Here is a 20,986-nt window from a genome sequence, read left to right as displayed (position 1 = left end):
CAATTGCCACTTCTAGGAAATTAGATATAATTAAAAAGCAATGAAGAAACAAATTTTTAACTGTAAAATTCAACTCTCAGTTTAGGTGGGATAACATTTCCCTAAATGTAATCTAATGTTTTAACACATGATTTTCACTTTTCTATAATCCTCATCGCAAATTATTGATTTTAATAGCTTTTATAATCACATTCAAATTAGCCAGACAGGCACTTAGGTTTTCACTTCTGAATACTGCAAAAGAAAGAAAATTATACGAACCAAAATGAAATCCAGGGCTGCAATCAAAGTCATTCACTATTCAACCTGTCATCTTGACACCGCCGCACAGGTCACCCACAAGTTCTTCCTAATTCACCCACATGAATTGGATCATTTCACTTACCCCAGCAAAACACTCAGTTCTTCTTTAGTGCCTTCATTCACATGTAGGATATATTTTTAGCAAAACATTTAAATTTAGTTATATTGGTGATAGCTCAGAAAGCAAATTCAGTACTAATTCCATCAGAAATTGGAAGCACTGGGAAGGTTTGTATTTGTTTAAGGGGGGAAAAAAAGCTCAATTACAGAATACCATTTCAAACCCACATCCCCAAGATATCTATCCCTTCACGGAAGTCAGTGTCTTTTCTCCAACTAGTTCATATTGTCCGAAATTATGGCATTTAATTATCTTCAACAAATGTAATATAAGAATTTATTTTCAGGTTAATACTACACTGCTCACAAAAATTACGGGACCAGGTACCGTCAGATACTCCAGTACTTTCAGCCTTTTGTATAGTGCATTTTCACCAATGAAATAAAAGTTGATTTTGCATCTCATTTGCATAATCAAACACCTTCCTTTTGACTGTCTTTGCTTTTCTGATGTTCTTGTTTAATAAAAAAAGTCAAATGCATCTTTTTTTTATTGTTTCATATTCATTTTAAAACCTCCCCAAATTTTTGTGAGCAGTATACATACTTCTGAGTTTGGAGGGTAAGGTCATATCCCCATATATGGAGAATGAACCAAAATGGTGCTGTCATTTTGTGCAAAAAGAACACCGAAATATTTCCGGTGCTGTCAAATGATATACTTAACTTTTTAAAATTAGTCTGTGTGTGGCAAATGAAGTGGGAAACTGAAACCATTATTGAGGGAGTTTAAACTTCGCTTTCTTGGCTACGCTGCATTTTGACCTAAATCCGTCAGTGTTGCATTAATTTTCCACTAGTCCATGAAACAGAGACACAAGGGAAGCAAAAAGAATTTGGACTCTGATTTCAATAATTAAAATAATCATCCCCTTTTCCTCTTTTTCAAACAACTAATATCAAAACTGTCCTTCTTCCTGTGCAAACAAATATTTAAGGTAAACAACACTGTCCTTTATAAAGTAGTAAAAAATACAGACACTATGTGCACCAGGCTGCATGAAGTGGTAGGTCAGAGAAGCACCTATTTTACTGAACCATGTCAATCAAATTAGAAACAATTTACAGTCCTACTCTTCAACTTATTTATGGATAAAAACTGTCAAAAGGACAGCCCCAGCCTGATTTTAAGCACAAAAATGACCCCAGGTAGCCATCCAAACTAGCGATGCAACCAACTCTAATGACCAAAATTTTGGAAAATTATGGTTTCCCAAAAGTACCACAAAGGTTACTAATGTTTAGTCCGTGACAATTTTGTTCACCCTTCTGAGTTGCTTTGTATTGATGTTAGAAAAATGTGCATAATTTTTTCATGTACAAATCAAGGAACATTTTAGCACTTCACTGAATTCTATCTCAGCATTTGGTGATAACTAATATTATTTACTGGATACAGGCATTGCTCAATAGTAATTTCTAATTATAGTATTTCTATGACGTTGTGATGAGTTTGTTATACTGGCCATTGTTCCTTATCCATTCTTTGGAGGGAAAAATACAAAGATTGTAATTTGGAAAAGCAAGAAGAAAACCCACTTTCCTCTAAGCAACTAAAAAGCTTTTGTGATGGGTTTACCGTCACCAATAATAAAGAGAAGATGGAAAACATTCATTCACCCAAGATCAGTATTAAAACACCCCTTAATACGTAAATATAGAGAGATAAAGTTGATCAGTATTAAAATACTGTCTCCATTAATTCTCTGATAGCAAGCTTGTTTAGATGAGTTCCCTTCTTCAATCTCCCTAAAGAAGTCAAACTTAAATTTCCTCCTTTACGGGCCCTGGACGATTGGCTGAGGTAGAGCATCAGCCCAGCATGTGAATTCCTGGGTTCGATTCTTGGTCAAGGCACACCGGAGAAGCAACTATCTGCTTCTTCTCCACCCCACCTTCTTTCTTCTTCTTTCCCTCTTGCAGCCATGACTCAATTGGTTTGAGTGCATCTGCCACCTTGGAGCCTCTGCCTCAGGCACTAAAAAGAGCTTGGTTGTAAGCATCGACCCCAGATGGGGGGGGAGTGCTGGGTAGAACCTAGTGGGGCACATGCAGGAGTCTGTCTCTCTATCTACCCACCTCTCACTTGGGAAAAATAAATTCTTCCTTTATACAAATTTGCAAATTTATATTATTTAATTTGTTTAAAAGAAACGGTTTCATTCATCACCTTATTCTAACCTAGCAGCACAGTGTTTGGCATACTGACTGACTGGCTGATTCTGTACCAGGACAATGCCTACTCCCTGTTAGGAAATCAATGAATATGTTTCAGCAAAGTTAACTCCTTGGGAACATGGGAGAAAACAAGAAAGAGGGGCGAGGTCATTTCTAGCTCTCTGTAAGTAACCTAACAGAGCCAGGAATAGACTCCAGGTTGCATTCACAAAGCATTATTGCAGCATTTTTTTTTCCCTCAAGGGGCACCATTTTAATATACAAACAGTTGAAGACCAGAGCCTTGCTACTCCAAGTGTGGTGTGGCCCAACAGCATTGGCACCCCCCCCCCCCCAGAATTGGTTAAAAATGCAAAATCTCAGGCCTCCCCTCCAAGACCTCTACTACATTCTAACAAGATCTCCAGAGAGAACATGTGACTGAGAGGTCCCGACCTCTACTTTTTAACATCTTTTTGCCTAATAAACATATCATTTGAAAAGACAGAATCAGTATTTGTGACATTATATTGAAACGCAGCTCATTAAACAATCATTTTCAACCTCCTATGTTCTTAAACTGGCTTAGATAGAAATGATCTCTCAGATATCCTTTTCCTTGTTCTTTGGGAACCATGATGCTACATTTTTGAAGGATGTTTCATTTTGTTTTAATGGGAATCTTTGGTGCCAAAGGCAAGATTACCATAGAATAGAAAATTGATGATCTACTAGTATCTCAAAACCCCACTCAAATATAGGAGCAAAAGAGGGTAAGGAAAGGTGTCCTTGTCTAATTTTCAAGGGAGATGATCCAATATTTTGACAACCCTGGTAAAGATTTAAATGTCAGTGAATTGGACATATAAGGATGAAATGCTGCTTAAGGAAAAATCAGTCTCTTTTAATAAATAAATATATATTTTTAAAAATAAAGCCAGAATTCAGTAATATGTTGATCTAGTGAATTTTATATTTATTAATCCATTTAAGAAGCTTACATGGCTGGCTCCTACATACTTTTGGAATTATTTTTCAACTTAAAATTAAGCAGTTGTTTTTAAAGTACCCTATTATGGAGAAACCTAAAGAAAAAAAATTTATTGATTTTTTACAGACTAGCCATGGTAACAATGTACATTTGATGATCAACAATGTAACAATGTAATGTTGATCAACATTTAAAACTTAATCAACTTATCAACATATATGTGTCTCTTTGAAGACTCTAAATTCTATGTGAAACTAAATTTTTTATGATAATCTTATAAAAAGTGGACATCTACTTCACATGTTATCCTTAACCTCTTCATCCAAAATTCCATACATGATAGATTTCAATAATCCTTCAAACACCAAGAGATAGTTATCTGAAATATTTCAGGAAATTAAATTATAATCTTCCCATTGAGTCTTTAACACCGTGCCTTGCCTCATTTTCCTTAATGCAATAGATTTGCCTGGGCAGCATTATTTTAATAATCTTTCCTATTTCAAATATGCTATGATTCTTCAATTCAGTAAATGGGTAGTTATCGGTCGAAGATTTGTTACTTTTTTAAAGCAAACAAAAAATAGCTCTGTTACTTCAATACCTTCCCAGCACTATAAGACTTGGCTCCTGTCTGGAATTCTAATGATTTAGTATTTGTGTACAAAGCACCTCATCAGACTCACAAAACTTAAAAAAAAATTCTAAAATTTTATCACGCAACATGAAGTAGCACATTACAGTCCAGACTGTTAATCAGTTTGAAACTGTAAACCAAAAAATTGACCTAAGGTTATATATAAAGAAAATGTTCTCTATTTCTGGACAGGTTAAGTTCTTGAGTTCATTTGATTCAAAATCCAAAGTAATTGCCTACAAGGGACTAATCATTAAAGCCACATGTTGGCTGAGGTTAGTTTTTGCCTTAGCCAAACATTATTTATATAATCTATTCAAAGTTCTTAAGGAAAGAAGGTATGCAGTTAATGGTTTTTGGTTTTTTGGAGGAAATAAACTAGGAATACAGATTTGCAACTAGACTCCACTGTCAAAATATATGCTGTTAACGTGACCCAAAAGCATCTCTTATCCTGCATGCTCTTCTACAATGTGACTGTGTTGTTGATTCATCAGGAAGTGGAGTCCAATTGTCCTCCCCTGGAATCTGGGCTGACCATATGGCTCCTCTGTGATTTTTCAGGCTAGTTTAGACAGAGCTTGTTTCTCTTAAGACCCTGGCTCTGGACAAATGCACTCACGCTGTAAGAAGTCCAACTACCCAGACACCATCATGCTAGAAAAGCAAGTCCCAGCTTAGTCCAGTCTCCCAGCCATTCTCACCAAGGTACAAAAACCAGTGAAACCATTTGGAAGAGGAGCCTTTGGTTCCAGATGTTTCAGTCCCAAGACATTCAAGTCACCCTTGACCATGGCTGTAGACATCCTGGAGCAGAGACAAGGCGTCCTCATTATGCCCTATCTGAATTCCTGACCCACAGAAGTCATGAGCAGAATAAACTAATTGTGATTTTACACCAGTAACTTTTGGGCTGGTTTGTTTCCCACCATTAGAAACTGAAACACTCTTGGATAAAATCTGTCTTTACCACTGATTGAGAACTTGGGTAAATTTACAAAAATCTCATCTCTTAAAAAATATTTAGTGGTAACATTTGCTACTTTGCAAATTTATTGTGACACTGTGGATACTTGAAATGTCTGGCCTGTAAGGACACTGAATTAATGGTAGCTTTTATTTGTGATCATGATCTACCAAGAGCATTGGTAAACACTAGGTAATGCATAACAAATTTTAAATTTGAAACTAACAATGTACTTCATTGCTCAATCCAAAGACAGTTTGACACTTATGGAATAAAGAGTCCTCAATTATTAAAAAAATATCACTTTGACTTTATATTTCTGAATATATAATAAGGAAGAAACACGACCTTAATGAGCATGTACTTTCATATATTTAATCTTCATAACAAACAAATTTCAGGGCACTTTGAATACAAAGCCTTATATATTCTTACAAGACTATACTCCTATAGGATTATGTTATAATTTAGTATAGTTCATATAGAAGTTTACTGCAGTATTTAGGTAATGTATTCCAGGGACTTACTCCAAAGCATTAATAATCCTTTTCACTAATATATCAAGTAGCACTGGATGTGTACCTACGGTCTCCTTGAGTGGTCTTACTATTAAACAGAAACTTGAAAGAAATTCCTACAATGTACTCCTGACAGCAGGCAATCTACTGCTTAAGATAGGTTTTTGTTTGTTTTGAAATGTTTTATAAAGGTCAGGCTTCTCACACACCCATCAAATCCCTTAGCTGACAAAGATGGATCTAAATGACTCCCTGGAGATTACCATCATTCTAGAAATGTGAGCGAAAAAGGAATTATATCTGCCCACAAACTAAAATGTCCTTTGTAAAAGTCAGTTTAGGGAACTTGAAAAATCTTAGAAGACGTTAAAAGAAAATCATGAAGATCTTGAAATAAGTTATACTTGGTTTTGACAGGTTTATTACTTGAGAAAATTTTGGTGCTAAGTACTACTCTTTGCCTAATTTTTCTACCAGTATAAGATGTGTAGTTTAAAAAACAAAAACAGCATTTGTTCTACTTAGTTTTTTTGCAGGAAGCCAAAAGAGGGTATAACTGTTGTTGACTTCCACGTTTACAGAGCTATTTGTAAACATCAATAGCAACTCATTTTCAGCAACAAGCGAGTAAGCCAGGTTGTGAGCTTTCCCAATGAAATGCTGTTTCCCAGTTCAGGTATGGATTTAAAATATGCACCCATGATACTTGTCTGAACTGAGAATCACTGTATCTCAGATTTTCTAAGATTCTCAGGTATTTAGGCAGTTCAGTTTATTGTAAACTACCACCTAACAGATTTCCGTAGAATGCCTTTTAAAGGTAGACTTTTACACTACCATCTTAAAAAATGAGCTACCTATAAAGTACTCTTAAAAGAACCTCTCAACTGAAAATAATAATATTCACCTGTTATTAGCATATGGTGCACTGCCATTTCAAAAGTGCCAGTGACTCATGTTACAAATGCAGCTATTTTTAGGACAGTGCAGGAATGATGTTAACAATATTCCTTGAAAAGGCACTATTTGATCAAGTATTTTATGGATGGGAAAATGGATGGCTGAATGCACTTGTTATATCCCAAAATTGTTCAGTAAAATGTGTTCCTTTTGCCACCTGCATGTCCTTGCTTTTTGCTTAGTCAATAAACCACACAAACAACCAAAAAGCAATCTGCTTTACATGAAATAGCTAAATGTTTATAAAGCTTAAGAAAGATACAGAAAAACATCCTAGAGGTTCTACAGCAAACACATTTGATGTCAATTTCAGGGTCGCAGCACTCTGTGTACATTTGAGTAATCCTATTTGCACTAGGATTCTCCTGTTATTGCTACGGCTGTGAAACCCTAACAACTAACTACATTCTTTTTAAAAAAGTTATCAAAACTAAATGTGACTAAGCAAAAGTCTAACACATTTCTATCATTTAAAAAAATAAAACAGAACACGAATAAAAAGGGTTTATTAAAAGCCAAAATCAGCAATGGGGAAAGCTACCCTTAGAAAGAAATTTTATGGCCAGCAGCCATGTGAATACAATGGATTCTGAACTTCCTAACAAGGAGACTCTATTATTGTTTGTTTGCACTGCAAATGATAGTCAATTAGCTGTTTTCTCATTTGTCTCTTTTGGAAAACTTAAATCTTAAAATAAAAGCCTGGACTGTCCCCCTTACACTGAATTGGGACACCAGAGAAAAGCGTTCCGGCTGACTGGCACTTGGATTACTGGTTCCTCCTAGAAGTGCTGACGCAACCTTCAATACATCAGGACACAAAAGGCATGGTTCTGCTTTGGCTTAGCACCATAAAGTGGGTTTTAAGCAGCAAACGATGCATATTTGGTACCAATATTAAAATGCAGCTTTAGAAATAATGGCTGAGGGGAAAGTTTCTTTAGGGACTGGGCCTAAGGAGGATAGACTGTTGTCAGTAGAAACATTCCTGAAATCCCCCTTCTGTAAATACAAGCTGCCCTTTTCCCTGGCAGTTCTAGTTCTAATTAAGACAAAAGGTTTTTAATTAAGCCCTGAAGATCCTGCTGAAGGGCCTTCCCTGAAACTGTCCTTGTTGATTCCTCCTGAGGTAATTCATTTCGAGAGACAATGAAGTGGCTCTCTTAAAATCTTCCGAGAAGACATTTCTCTCCCTGCTTTCTGCTATTCCACACAGCAAATAGACTGAGAAGAGCTGCTGGCCCTTTGGAACAGGCAAGAAAAGCATTGCTCATTTTCAATTCAAGCTTCCCCCTGCGTTACAAAACACTGCTGGATAGAAGCTTCAAGTCCACGGAACGCTGGAAGAAAACTGATTTTGTAAAGTGGGGAGCTTGAGCAATTTCAACACAGTCCCCCACCACCCACACCACCTTGGGGAGGCAAAAATGAACTGCTACTCCATAAAGAAAGCCAACAACTCGTTCCAGATAGCCTCAAAAATACCATCTCGGCTCCCCACGCCGCCCCCATTTACTTATGAAGTATACTTTTTCTAGGATGAAAACTATTTTGGAAGCAAAATAAAACTAAAGCCGATTTTCAGGGACCAGATAGAAGTCAATGCTGGAGTATCAGTTAGTTTCAGCAAGAGGGCAGAATAATGGGTGGAGGGAAAACATCAGAAACTGTACCTGCCTCTGATTTTTACCTTGCCCGGTCCTATTATCAGTACTTTTGCATTAAGCTCGTGTCTCCCTACTTCCTGGCCTGGAGGGGGGGGAAGCCGAGATAAATGAGTACCGAGGCAATTAAGGAGAGATTAGCAAGCACCGCATACAGCTCAACAAACCCCAGTTGGCTTCTCCCCATACCCCACATTCCTGGCCAAGATAAAAGGATATGGGCCTGAAAAGAAATGGGAGTTGAAGCTTGTTTCTCGAACCTAGCTGAAAAGTCTTTATGCAATCAGGGGCTATTATTTCAGGAGACAGTGGAAAAGGGGCAAAAGATTCACGTTGCTAAGGAGACACTCTGAAGTTGGCATTCCTACATAAATTTACATTTCTATGGGAGAGGGGAAAGAAAAGATATTTTCCCCAAAGTTTATTTGGGTCCCCTGGTTACTGAAGAAAGGCATTTTACCGATTTATTTCATCTTTAGTTGTAAACATCCAACACTGAAAGAATTAAAGGCCTAAATGTTGACCTCCTGCTGCCAACCAGTCCCCTCCACAGTGAATTAAGCAACAAAGCCGAAACCCTTCAATGGAAATTTGGAGGAAATATCAAAGAAAACGCCTTTTGTAAACAGAAAAGCAAATTTATGGAAGAAACTGAACTAAGTGAACTGCTCTCTCTTGTAACGAGCCACCAAATACAAAAGTCAATCAGATTCTTGTGGATTTTGTGCTATTTCAACTTTCTTGAAACTGGAAACGTTTCCAGTAAAGATTTATAAATAGTCCCAAAGAAATAAAACTGGCACGAAGGAATTTAATGAGTTTCCCAGAGAAGAGTGTGTGTAAAATTCCAGGCAGGTCCCCTTTTCTCTGTACTGCTACCAGCTAAAGAATTAAGATTAGCAAGGAAAAGCGTTTGCACAAGAACTCAGAAGTTGGCAGGTTTCTGCTAAGGGCTTAACTGGGGCGCAGGGGAAGGCAAATGGGGGTCAAGGAGAGAGTAAAGCAGTCAAGACCCCGTTAGAGCTAGTAGCCCCAGTGACTACGTTCTTCTCCACCTTTCACCCTCTCTTTCAGTGCTGGTTAAGGTAAGAAGTTCCAGGCTTCTGTGACTAGTTCACGGAGAAACAAGAAAGGTCTGGAGGAGAGAGGAGGGAGGTACTTGGGCTGAGAGAGAAGGAAGAATAACTCACAACTAACGACAGTGTCACCAAAAAAGGCAAGGAAATTAAACCTATCCCTCTCCCAACTCTCCCTATCCCTTAAAAAATGTCAGGAAATAAAGTGCGAACCTAAGCTCACTGGGGGGAGGGTACCCAGGTAAAGTGAAATATAAGAGGGAGGAACGCAGTAAGAGATAAACTCGGGTGGATTCCCGTGGATAGAGGAAAGAGAGCGCGGAAGACCCAGAGGGAACCCATGACATCTCTGTGGAGTTGGGACGGTTTTGCTTTCTCTGTTTTAAAGCGGGCGAGGAAGCAGTTGCATTCTTAACACAGCCATAGGGTTCTCTCCTTAAATGATAACAAATACCCCCAAGAGCATACTTGTCGCTCCAGAGCCCAAGGAAATGTCCACGGGAGAAAGGAGACGACGCGGGACGTCGCACTGGGTTTGGTCGGCGGACTACGACCGGGAAGAGGAGAGGGGTGGACATCACCAAGCGGCTGGAGTCCGGGGATCCGCGATGGGCCAGGACAGAAAGGGGCGGACAAGAGTAGAAGATACAGAAGGTGCGGGGGAGAGGCGGTGGCGATCCGGACAGTGGGACGTGGGGCAGTTCGGGGTGGGAATCAGGGATCGCGACGCGCCGGGCTCTCACCGCTGCTGAGCGTGGACTCGCAGTGCCAGATGTCCAGGCTGGCAGGTTTCCGGCAGGACTCCCACAGGGACAGGTAGTACTGGTGGTCAGCCGTGACCCAGGCTGGACTCAGCACAGCCCCCAGGTCCAGACACAGCGCCAAGAAGATGCACACTAGCCCGACCAGCTTCAGCGGGGTCAGCACCGACACGCGCACCTCCTCCATGCCGCTGCCCGCCGAAGCCATGCCCCGGGCGCCGCAGTCGGCCGGCCCGCCGAAGGCGAGGACGCCACGCGCGTCCGGAGAGCTAGGAGCCCGACCTCCCTTGAAGGGAAGCAGACGCGAAGCCGCGTGCGGGGAATCGCTCCCTCGGGGCTCCGCGCTTCACGCCGCCGCGAGATTGGTCTGCGGCGGTGGCTGGGCAGAGACCGTTTGCAGCCGCAGCGACGCCGGTGCCGCCACGGACCTTCACCACCGGTCCCGCGCCGCGATCTGCCCGCCGCGCCCGCTCAGCCTCAGCGCAGCCCGGCTCGCTCCGCCCCGGCCCCGCCCCGAGTGGCAGGAGGCGGTGCCGAGCGGGGCGGGGCGGGGCGGCGGTCCGCACCCCGGCGGTGTCAGGCTTCGGCTCCTGACTCCAAGCGCTTGAAGATTGCGCCCGCCCCGCCCCTGGCCGGTGCGCACCGAGCGGGTCCCTACTCTCTAACCTTTGCGCCCCTCGCGCGCAGAGCTTGTTCTCTTCTTCGATGTCCCCCGCGCGCGCAGCCCAGTGCTAGTCCCCGGCCCCCCGCTGTGCGGGGTAATTCCTCGAAGCTGCCGGCCCCGGCCCCGGCCCCGCCCCTGGCCCCTCGGGCTCCGGGGTCGCCTTGCTTCCCGCCCCCACCCCCTGCCGTCACGTGGCTTTCCTTTTCTTAGCAAACTGGGGTGGGTCCTTTTCTAGAAGGCGTCAGCTGTGGATTACTAGGTTTCCTGGGCTGTCGCCTTTGGAACAAGGAGTGGTTCTATCTCGCTCAATGTTGTAACACCCCCCCCCCCAGCACTATAACCCCGCCAATTTCATATCCTGGGTGATTTGGAGGAAAGACGAGAAACGTGACAACAGGTATTTCGTCTTCTCTTTTCAAACCCAGGACGGACCCAGGAATCCCCCAGTTTTTCCTATTTCCTAACTTTCCCTTTAAAACTGCTGTCGCTTCTATTCTCTGGACTCGCTTCCTTTCACGCCCCCTGTGAAGGGAGATTGCTCCGGAATGCAGGCGCGAAAATGGGATTGAAAGCTTCTGCAAAACGTCAAGTAAGCCTTACTTGCTTCCCCGCTGCTCTCTTCTTTGATTAGGTATTGACTAAAACTGTTATTCTTTAGGCTTTGCACTATGCTAAGTTGGATCTGAATCCCTCCCTGGGCTTTTAACTTGTTCTTGTGACCCGCAAGACCTAGCCCAGGGCCCGGCATAGGAAAAGGGGAATATCTTTAAGCAATCCATCTACACATGTGTATTGAGTACCTACTGTGCACTTCGGGCTAAGTATTCAGCCAAATATGACCTTGCCCCTGATTTAAAGGAGATGCTCTAATTTTTTTTAAACCTTTACCTGACGAAATTTATCCCTGAAATTGAATTTGCAGTTCTGTAATTAACTAGGTCAGTTTGTGATGGGTGAGTCACCTCTTTTGTATTTGTTTGGCTGCTTTCCATTTTTTTCTATAACATTTTATTGAACAGTAGATCATTTGGGGTGGGGGTGTTCCCAAATCTTTCACCATCTGGAAAATTAGGTGAGAAACCCAAAATAGCCTGACCAGGCAGTGGCGCAGTGGCTAGAGCGTTGGCCTGGGACGCTGAGGACCCAAGGTTCAAAACTCTAAGGTGACAGGCTTGAGCACTGGCTCACCAGCTGGAGTGCGGGGTCGCTTCTTTGAGCATGGGGTCATGCTATGTCTATGACCCCATGCTCCCTGGCTTGAGCCCAAAGGTTGCTAGCTTGAAGCCCAAGGTTACTGGCTTGAACAAGGGGTCACTGGCTCGGCTGCAGCCCCTCCACCCCCAAGGCATACACGAGGAAGTAATCAATGAACAACTAAGGTGCTGCAACTATGAGTTGATGATTCTCACCTCTCTCCCTTCCTCTCTGTTCCTGTCTGTCTGTCTCTCTAGCTTAAAAACAGACAAAACGCAAGAGTGGTTAAGATCTGAAGAATGAAAGAAATGCCTTCACTATTTTAATGATACATGGTCCTTGACACTAGAGGTTTTCTTAGTTTTTAATAACCATTTCTTCTAACCACATCTTCCCATGGGACTGACCACATTTTGACCCAAGCAACATTTTCAATATAAGAAATGATCACTCTCTCCCTTCCTGTCTGTCTATCCCTATCTATCCCTCTCTCTGATTCTCTCTCAGTTTCTGTCAAAAAAACAGACAAAGCAAAACCAAAAAAAAAGTGAAGCAAATTCAAAAAAAAAAAAAAAGATCAGTTAGTGTCAAGTGACTTGAGAATAAGAACCAACCCAATGTGAAATAATAAACCCATGTTTTCTTATATTTGGAAGTTAGATAACTGGTAACTTTCCTTAACCCTCAACCATTTTCATTGCCATTAATAAAGAATGCCTTGAGCACTCTGAGCCACTTAACCTCTAACTTCTAACAGGCTTCTTGGCCTCCTGACCTCCCAGGGAGGAAGAGACCTAAGTGCTTCTCCTTGAAATAGTTGCTAATGGAACACTGAAAAATTTAAAATAAGGGTGATTAATAGAGATGGCCAAGCCTGTGATAATTTTGTTTATGGGCTTATAATGTACTTTTGAAAATAGTGTTTAAGAAAATTTCTTGACTGTGCCATTGATATGATAAATAATTGTTTTTCCTTCATATTCTATCATCTCTCCTTCAATAAGTTCCATTTCTAGTCAGACAGTATTTTTTTTCTTTTCGTTCCCTCTAATTTGGGCTTTCTTCCTCTCCACCCCCACTCTAGCCGCCCCAGCCCTCCTTTTGCTTAATTTTTCTGGCTTGTTCTCAACTGCTTACTTGAGTGACTCCATCCTTCTTTGTACTGCTTACAAATTTGTCTCTGTACTGTCTCCAAAATTAGAAAAAAAGCCATTTTAACCACGAACGCCAAATTCTCCTAAAATACTCCATTCCTCTGTTAATCCTTTCTAGAATTTGCACAACATAATACATATCAACTATCCTTAATTCCAGCTTTCAAAAAATGAAAAGCTTTCAAGATAAAAGTTTTCTTTTTCTTAAGTTTATAGCAAACTCGCTTGGTGGAAAACCCAATTTCAAATTGAGCTGAGGCTACTTATTTTTTATTGATCCCACTTCCTGTGAATAAGTATGTAGCCTTACACCCTGTTAAGTGTTGAATTCCCAGTATGTGTACCATAATATCCTTTAAAAATCTGAAAAATTCTGCATTCCTTAACACAACTGGCCTGAACGGTTTCAGGTAAGAGATGGTGGACCTGCATTTACCCTAAAGATGGAAAAAGTGGAGCAGGGGATTTCAACAGTTAGTAGACATTGAATGAAAACCTACAAAATAAAAGAAGTTATCTGGCTGAAAGTGGAATGGGAGGTGAGGACTAAGGTTGTATGTGTGTGTGTGTGTGAGAGAGAGAGTGTGTGTGTGTGAGTGTATGTGTGTGTGTGTAGGAGAAAGGTAGAAACAAGGATTGAAATAGCCCAGTATCTGAGAAATAGCATGTGAAAAAAAGTCTCTAGCTTGAGAGAATTTATATGTGATCTCTTAGAAGCAATCACTTTTTTGACCCAGCACTATAATTTCATACAAAGGCCGGAGGTCCCCTCTTTCACCTGAGCCTAACCTAAGGCATCACGTCACAATAGTCACCCTTATACCTGAACCTCAGTGGGCCAAATTCTAGGGGCCTTACTCAATCATATGTTATAGGAACTCCATGAAAATTGGAAATTGGAGTCACAGAACTCTGACATGTGACTCCATATAGGTTGTGCAGCCAAGGAAAGACAGGACGGAGTCATTCCGGGGATCTGGAAGTAAAGGAAGAGATTAGCACCATGCTAGGGTCAGTCAAGGCCAGAAAAATGGGGCAGCAATGTAACAGGTGAGGTTGAACAGAAGAGTTTGGGAAGTTTGTCATAAAAGTAAAAATGTGTCATGGTGGAAGGTAGAGGGTGTGGAGGAGATGAGGAGGAGGAGCATGTGCCAGACTTTGAATATCTTTTCAGAGAGTAAAAGGGAGTAAATGTCAGGTTATCTGCTCACAGTGTATCAGGAAGGGCACCATTTTTACATTTGCTTAGCAGTTAAACCACAACTACTAATGTTCAGTGGTTTGGGATAAACCAGAGGGGACTTAATCAGTTAGGGACTAAGCAGGAATAATTTACTGTTTTCAGGAATGAGCGAGCCAACTCTCATACATTGTTCAAGTCACCAATCTTGTCATTTTCACAGCAGCCTCTGTCGATATCAATCTTCCAGCACTTCATTAAGTAGGCAGTGGAGAGGTGTCCTCCAGCTGTTCATCCAGGTCACCATCCATATAGAGTAGGCTCCATCAGGGAAAAACCATTTTGCTTTGCTCTTTGATTCCTGCTTCTCTTCCCAGTTACTGGAAGGGTCTTCCTACACTGTGGACTTAGCAATGGGATCATGTCCAGACATGTTCTTGTTAGACCTCTTTGCTCTCAGAGAGGGAGAAATAGAATGGAGGGGAGAGCGAGGAAACAATCATTAAGAGACTTGACAATATCCACCAACTTTTTTTCAGTGTGACATATAATGTTAAAATGGTACGTTAGAAATCAGAAACAAAGAATACTTCAGTGGTTTACTCTTTTTACTATATTCTGTTCTTGACATCTGTGCTAGAAGGATTCTGATGGGAATGAAACCATGATATAATAAAACTTGCCTGCTGTTTATGATGATGAATCATGCCCAAGAGAGTTCCAGGTTATTGAATATTCTGTATTGCATTATTGAGATTTTTTGTTGTGTTCTTGGCTTAAGGTTATCACAAATAATTATGACAGATAATTGCTATTTCTGCTTTTTTTTAAATTTTATTTATTTATTTATTTATTTATTTATTTATTGTATTTTTCTGAAGTTGGAAACGGGGAGGCAGTCAGACAGACTCCCGCATGTGCCCAACCAGGATCCACCCGGCATGCCCACAAGGAGGCGATTCTCTGCCCATCTGGGGCGTCACTCTGTTGAAACGAGAGCCATTCTAGCACCTGAGGCAGAGGCCATAGAGCCATCCCCAGCACCCGGGCCAACTTTGATCCAATGGAGCCTTGGCTGCAGGAGGGGAAGAGAGAGACAGAGAGGAAGGAGAGGGGGAGGGGTGGAGAAGCAGATGGGTGCTTCTCCTGTGTGCCCTGGCCGGGAATTGAACCAGGGACTCCTGCACACCAGGCCGACACTCTACCACTGAGCCAACCGGCCAGGGCCTCTGCTTTATTTTTTTAAAGAAAAAGAACATTGACAAAATGAATTATTCTACTTTCATAAAACTAAATTATATCATCTTATTTTTTAAAAATTTTATAGAATTTATTGGAGTGACATTGGTTAATCAAACTATACAGATTTTAGGTGTACAATAGTATAATACATTATCAGTATATTGCATTGTGTGTTCACCACCCCAAGTCAAGTCTCCTTCCACCGCCATTTATCCCTCCTTACCCTCTTCTCCCTCCCCACCCCTCTTTTCCTATTGTAATCCCATACTGTTTCTGTGTCTATGAGTTTTTTCTTTACGTAATCCCTTCACCTTTTTCAACCAGCCCCCTGAATTCCATCATTTTCTAATGTCTTTTCCAATTTTAAAATGGATGATATTGTTTTGAATCAGTTACATTTAAGTCAATAATAGCCTACTTACTATTCACATTATGTGTTGATTTTTTTTGTTGTTTTCTTTCTTTCTTTCTTTCTTTCTTTCTTTCTTTCTCTCTCTCTCTCTCTCTCTCTCTCTCTCTCTCTCTCTCTCTCTCTTTCTTTCTTTCTTTCTTTTTCTTTCTTTCTTTCTTTTTCCGAAGTTGGAAACGGGGAGGCAGTCAGACAGACTCCCGCATGCGCCGACCGGGATCCACCCGGCACGCCCACCAGGGGGCGATGCTCTGCCCACCAGGGGGCGATGCTCTGCCCACCATGGGGTGATGCTCTGCCCATCCTGGGGCGTCGCTCTGCCTCAATCAGAGCCATTCCAGTGCCTGAGGCAGAGGCCACAGAGCCATCCTCAGCGCCCGGGCAAACTTTGCTCCAATGGAGCCTCAGCTGCGGGAGGGGAAGAGAGAGACAGAGAGGAAGGAGAAGGGAAGGGGTGGAGAAGCAGATGGGCGCCTCTCCTGTGTGCCCTGGCCGGGAATCGAACCCGGGACTTCTGCATACCAGGCCGACACTCTACCACTGAGCCAACTGGCCAGGGCCTATGTGTTGATGTTTTGATTTCAAGTTGTTCTGCAGTAGTAGCTATGACCATAATAATTTACTCACCCACACATAAAGGAAATAAATCATGGAAGTGAAAACACAAGAGAGCACTGGAGTTGAAGGATGATTAGTATTAAATAAATGCATTTATTTTAATGAAAGAAGTGTGAATTGGATACCCAGAAGGTAGGAATACAGGGAAAATTAGAATATTCCCAGTGGAACTAAATCTAAATATATTTTCCATATTTATCAAGCTTCTATTTCCTTAATAACAATTACTTATAGGCACAGATCTTCCTTCATATCTATATTTTATTTGTATTCACTGGCAGCTTTGTGGAGAAATGACCAGGTATAAGCACTTCAAGCACCTCATGATTGCGTTTTAAAACTTTTTTCCTGTTTATTTCTACAACTATAAATTGAAGCTTTGGTTACTCTGAAGCAAGTGCACACCTACCAACATATTCTCATCCTGGTGGTATTTCAGCTATCCGTGGCCACCATCAACATGATGCATCATGTCTACATCTCTCCTGGTGTGCACCACAGTTGAGGACTGAGTTGAAGTGGGACACTGGAAACCTGAGCAATGGTTTCTCTGAATAGCTAAATACTTTGGTGAGAAGAGCAGGTTTAGCTTATGCTTGTTCAAGCTTGAAACAGATTTGTGTTCAATCATGGCTTAGCTATTGACTTCGACACAGGCAAAGGGAAGTTAGAGCAGAGAATTATCATCATATGGAATCTCAGTGGGGAATTGTTCACCCTTTCCATTGCTGTCTATGGAACTCATTAGCTAAGCCTCATCTGTGATTTTAGATTTTACTATACAGTCATCTTTGTGCACTTCCTAGTGAGTTTTCAAAGAAAACTTTTACCCTTGAACATTTGAATGAAGATACTTGTGACTAGATAGAACAATTATACAAAATGCTTGTGTAGAATCCCCCCTCCCATCTGCCCATATTAGATAGACCAGGTTCAGTTTCTCAGCTCAGAAATAGTTTCGTACATGATGATTGGCACTATTCTCTCTTATGTGTTCATTTTTAAAATATAGACAGTCTTAAAGTTGTTGTGGCTGAAAACCCTTCCAAAGTATTGTCCTGATAGGAACTGTGTCTCTAGTGTAAAAAAGTTGTCTTTCATTAGAAAGTGTGGGTCCCTCCTCTCCTTTGTGGCCTGAAGGATTCACATTTTTCAATGGGGAAATAAGTGAACCCTAAACTTATACATCTCAAGTATAGTGATGACTCAGAGTTAATTGAAGGGAAGGCTGAAAATTTTTTTTAAAAAAAGGATTAAGTAGAAAGGGTACCTGGAGCAATTTCTACTCACATTTCCAAGTAGAAGAATAGAGTTAAGTGATTTCTCTCTGGAGTTTCCAAAAGGTGGTCTTAAATGTCAGCAATGTTAGGGGACTGAGGCTAGTGGAAAAATGATCCTCTTAGGAATTGTATTTCAGAGTAGCTCTCACCTCTAGATTTCACCTTTTCAAATTTGTCTGTAAAGTGAGTAGCACTGCATGATTTGTCAGCAGTCTGTCAAAATTCAAATGTCAGCTAATTCAGGTCCAAACAAATATAAGTGGAAATATCAGTGCTTTTTGTCATTCCCTGAATTGTTCTTTTTTCTTCAATTTTTCTTTATCCTACCTGTTTCACATACCTCCCCCCCCCCCGACCCTCTGGAGATTACACTCATTTTATAAATGTGAGCAAAAGAGGAATTATATCTGCCCATAAATTAAAATGTCCATTGTAAAAGTCAGTCTAGACAACTCGAAAATCTTAGGAGATGTTAAAAGAAAATCATCATGGAGATCTTGAAATAAATTATACTTGGTTTTGTCTGCTTGATTACTTGACAAAGTTTTGATGCTGAGTGCTCTTCGGTAGACAAGAATAGGAATTGCTTCTGATTTGGCCAGACTGTGTTTAAGATAGTCATTCTGGAACCTATTGATTGTATGGATGTGGACACACTATTAACTTCAGTTCCCTCCTTTATAAAATGGGGTGATACCTATGTCTTCAAGTTGTTGTGAGGATTAATGAGGTAATTTATATTATGTGTAATGTCTGGCATATGGTAAGCACTAATTATAATGATTATATTATTATAATCCAGATGTCAGCTAGGCCCTCCTGGTCCCTGGGAGATTTAGGTTAATTTTGTTTGAATCTGATCTCATGATTCTTCACAGTCTAAAATCCTTTCCCAGATCCTTGCTTCTTTTGTTCTTCTCTTTAAGTCAGTGGTAGTCAACCTGGTCCCTACGGCCCACTAGTGGGCGTTCCAGCTTTTATGGTGGGTGGTAGCGGAGCAACCAAAGTATAAATAAAAAGATAGATTTAACTATAGTAAGTTGTTTTATAAAGATTTATTCTGCCAAACTTAGCGAAAATCCAACATAAAGCACTTGGTAAGTAATTATTAGTATATGCTTTAACTTGCTGTAACTCTGCTTTATAAATTTTATAAAGTAAAGTTACTTCCCTACTTTATAAATCACCATTATTGTGGAACTGGTGGGCGGTTAGAAAATTTCACTCCTAACAGAGATACAAAAGTGGGCGGTAGGTATAAAAAGGTTGAGTACCCCTGCTTTAACTGATTCTACAACTAGTCAAATGCTCCATTCTACCCCTAACCAACCTATGTACAAATGTGAGCTCCCTTCACATTTCCAGGAAAAACATCAAATAGCACTATATAATTTTGAATTACTAAACTTTCTAACTGCTTGAGAAGTCATGAGAAAGGGATAATGCATTTTGAGGAGTAAAGCCTTTCAGGTCTTGCTTGCCTCATCAGAACCTACTGTCAATCCCATCCCTCCCTCCTCTGCCCATCTGCTAATTCAGTAGATTCTATCCCTAGTGCTCCCAATCCTTGCCACATGAAGTATAGTCCAAGGATGCCAGCAGTACTGGATTCATCTGGGAGTTTGCTAGAAATGCAGATCCCTGGCCTCTCCCCAGGCCTGTTGAAACAGAATCTGTAGTTTAATGGGATCCGTAGTAATTCATGTATCAGTTGAAGTTTGGGAAATATCTGATCTACACCATCTTCTCAGGGCTCTCAGGACTCACCTCTATTGCAAGTAGCTATATCAAAGCAACTGCTAATATAATAAAAATTCACCATTTTTTATCCTACTTTTCACAATACATTAACTAATGTCTCTTTTATGTCCACTTCTTAGCAAACTTTATTTGTCACTGTTTTTGGTCCCATTAGCAATAATTAGTCAGCGTTATCTACCTTAACTGGCATCGCTTTTTTTTTTTTTTAAAGAAAATCAAAGCCTGTTTTTATTGAGGTGCCAGTAGACCTATGATTTGGAAGGGATAGTAACATTTATACAATACTCATCACCAAAGCAAATTGAAATACAAAGATATCTACAATGACTTTGTAGTGACAGGATGTGTTAATAAGTGTAGGAAATGGATCACTCACTAACTGCTTTCTCATTTCATGTTCTTTACAAACTTTTCTTTCTTCTTGCTTGAGCCTTGCAGCTCAGGTACGGCCTCAGCTATCAGGTTCTCTTTGAAAGGGTCATTCTTGCCGGTGCCGAGATTCGTCTCAGACCCTTTTCCCCCAGCAGCAATGGTGTGGAGAAACAGGGACAGTTCTTTTCTTGGACGAACAAAGGAACATTCAACAAATCCTTCCTTTCTGTTAATTGCATCCACAAAGGAAAAGACAAACTCAGCTCTAGCATGTGCCGTGGACAGGGTGGCAGTGCCTGCTGCAACTTTAGCCTTGGCCACCTCCATGCTGGCCTCCTGGATCTGCCCAGAGAGGGTTGTCAGCTGGTCCTAGGGAAAGTCCACCTTGGGAGTGCACTGAGAGATCTGGTGGACGATGGTCTTCCCAGCATGGCTGCCAATGACGGAAACATTGACTCCAGCTGAATCCAAACCCTTCAGGTCTATGACAAAAATTTTGGCTCTGACATCTGGGGTTATCATCCTAAAGATTTGATTGGGGTTGTACTCTCTATGTTTCTTGAAAACTTCTGATATTATTAGGATGGTCGAGTTAATGGGATTTGAAATTATGCATATCATGACCTCAGAGCAATGCTGGGCACACGCTGCAGTCAAGGGGGCCACAATTGTGGTATTGGTGTCAGACAGGCCATCCTGTATCATGCCTGCTTTTCTCAAGACTCCGGCTGGAATAACCACCAAAGCATAACTTTTCAGGCAGTCTGGCCGCTTCTCTGGTCTGAGGTAGCTGTTCACTGTCTGGTCAGTATGTGGCCCAGCTCTGTGGCCACTCTTGTGTGTATGAGCAATAATTGTGAAGAGTCAGATGGCTAATCAAAGGGTTGTTCTTTAGGAGAAGTGAAAGGGACTGCCCAATTCCTCTGGAAGCCCTGTGCACAGCTACTTTGGCATTGCT

At 41.1% G+C, this 20,986-nt stretch overlaps 1 protein-coding gene and 1 pseudogene across 1 annotated transcript in view; both read right to left on the bottom strand.

The window, feature by feature from the left end:
- The window catches only part of TMEM47 (transmembrane protein 47), a 31,545-nt gene extending 20,922 nt beyond the window's left edge, over positions 1-10,623 (bottom strand). Inside the window, exon 1 of the mRNA XM_066249254.1 lies at positions 10,137-10,623. Within this exon, the coding sequence (XP_066105351.1) occupies positions 10,137-10,362 (226 nt within the window). The 5' untranslated portion in view covers positions 10,363-10,623. The remainder of the gene's footprint in view (positions 1-10,136) is intronic.
- Positions 10,624-20,043: 9,420 nt separating this feature from the next.
- On the bottom strand, positions 20,044-20,733 carry LOC136317205 (malate dehydrogenase, mitochondrial pseudogene; annotated as a pseudogene).
- Between the last annotated feature and the right edge of the window lie 253 nt (positions 20,734-20,986).

The sequence above is a fragment of the Saccopteryx bilineata genome, chromosome X (genome assembly GCF_036850765.1).
Source record: "Saccopteryx bilineata isolate mSacBil1 chromosome X, mSacBil1_pri_phased_curated, whole genome shotgun sequence".
NCBI classification, from domain to species: domain Eukaryota; kingdom Metazoa; phylum Chordata; class Mammalia; order Chiroptera; family Emballonuridae; genus Saccopteryx; species Saccopteryx bilineata.
This window is presented reverse-complemented; position numbering and strand designations above follow the sequence as displayed.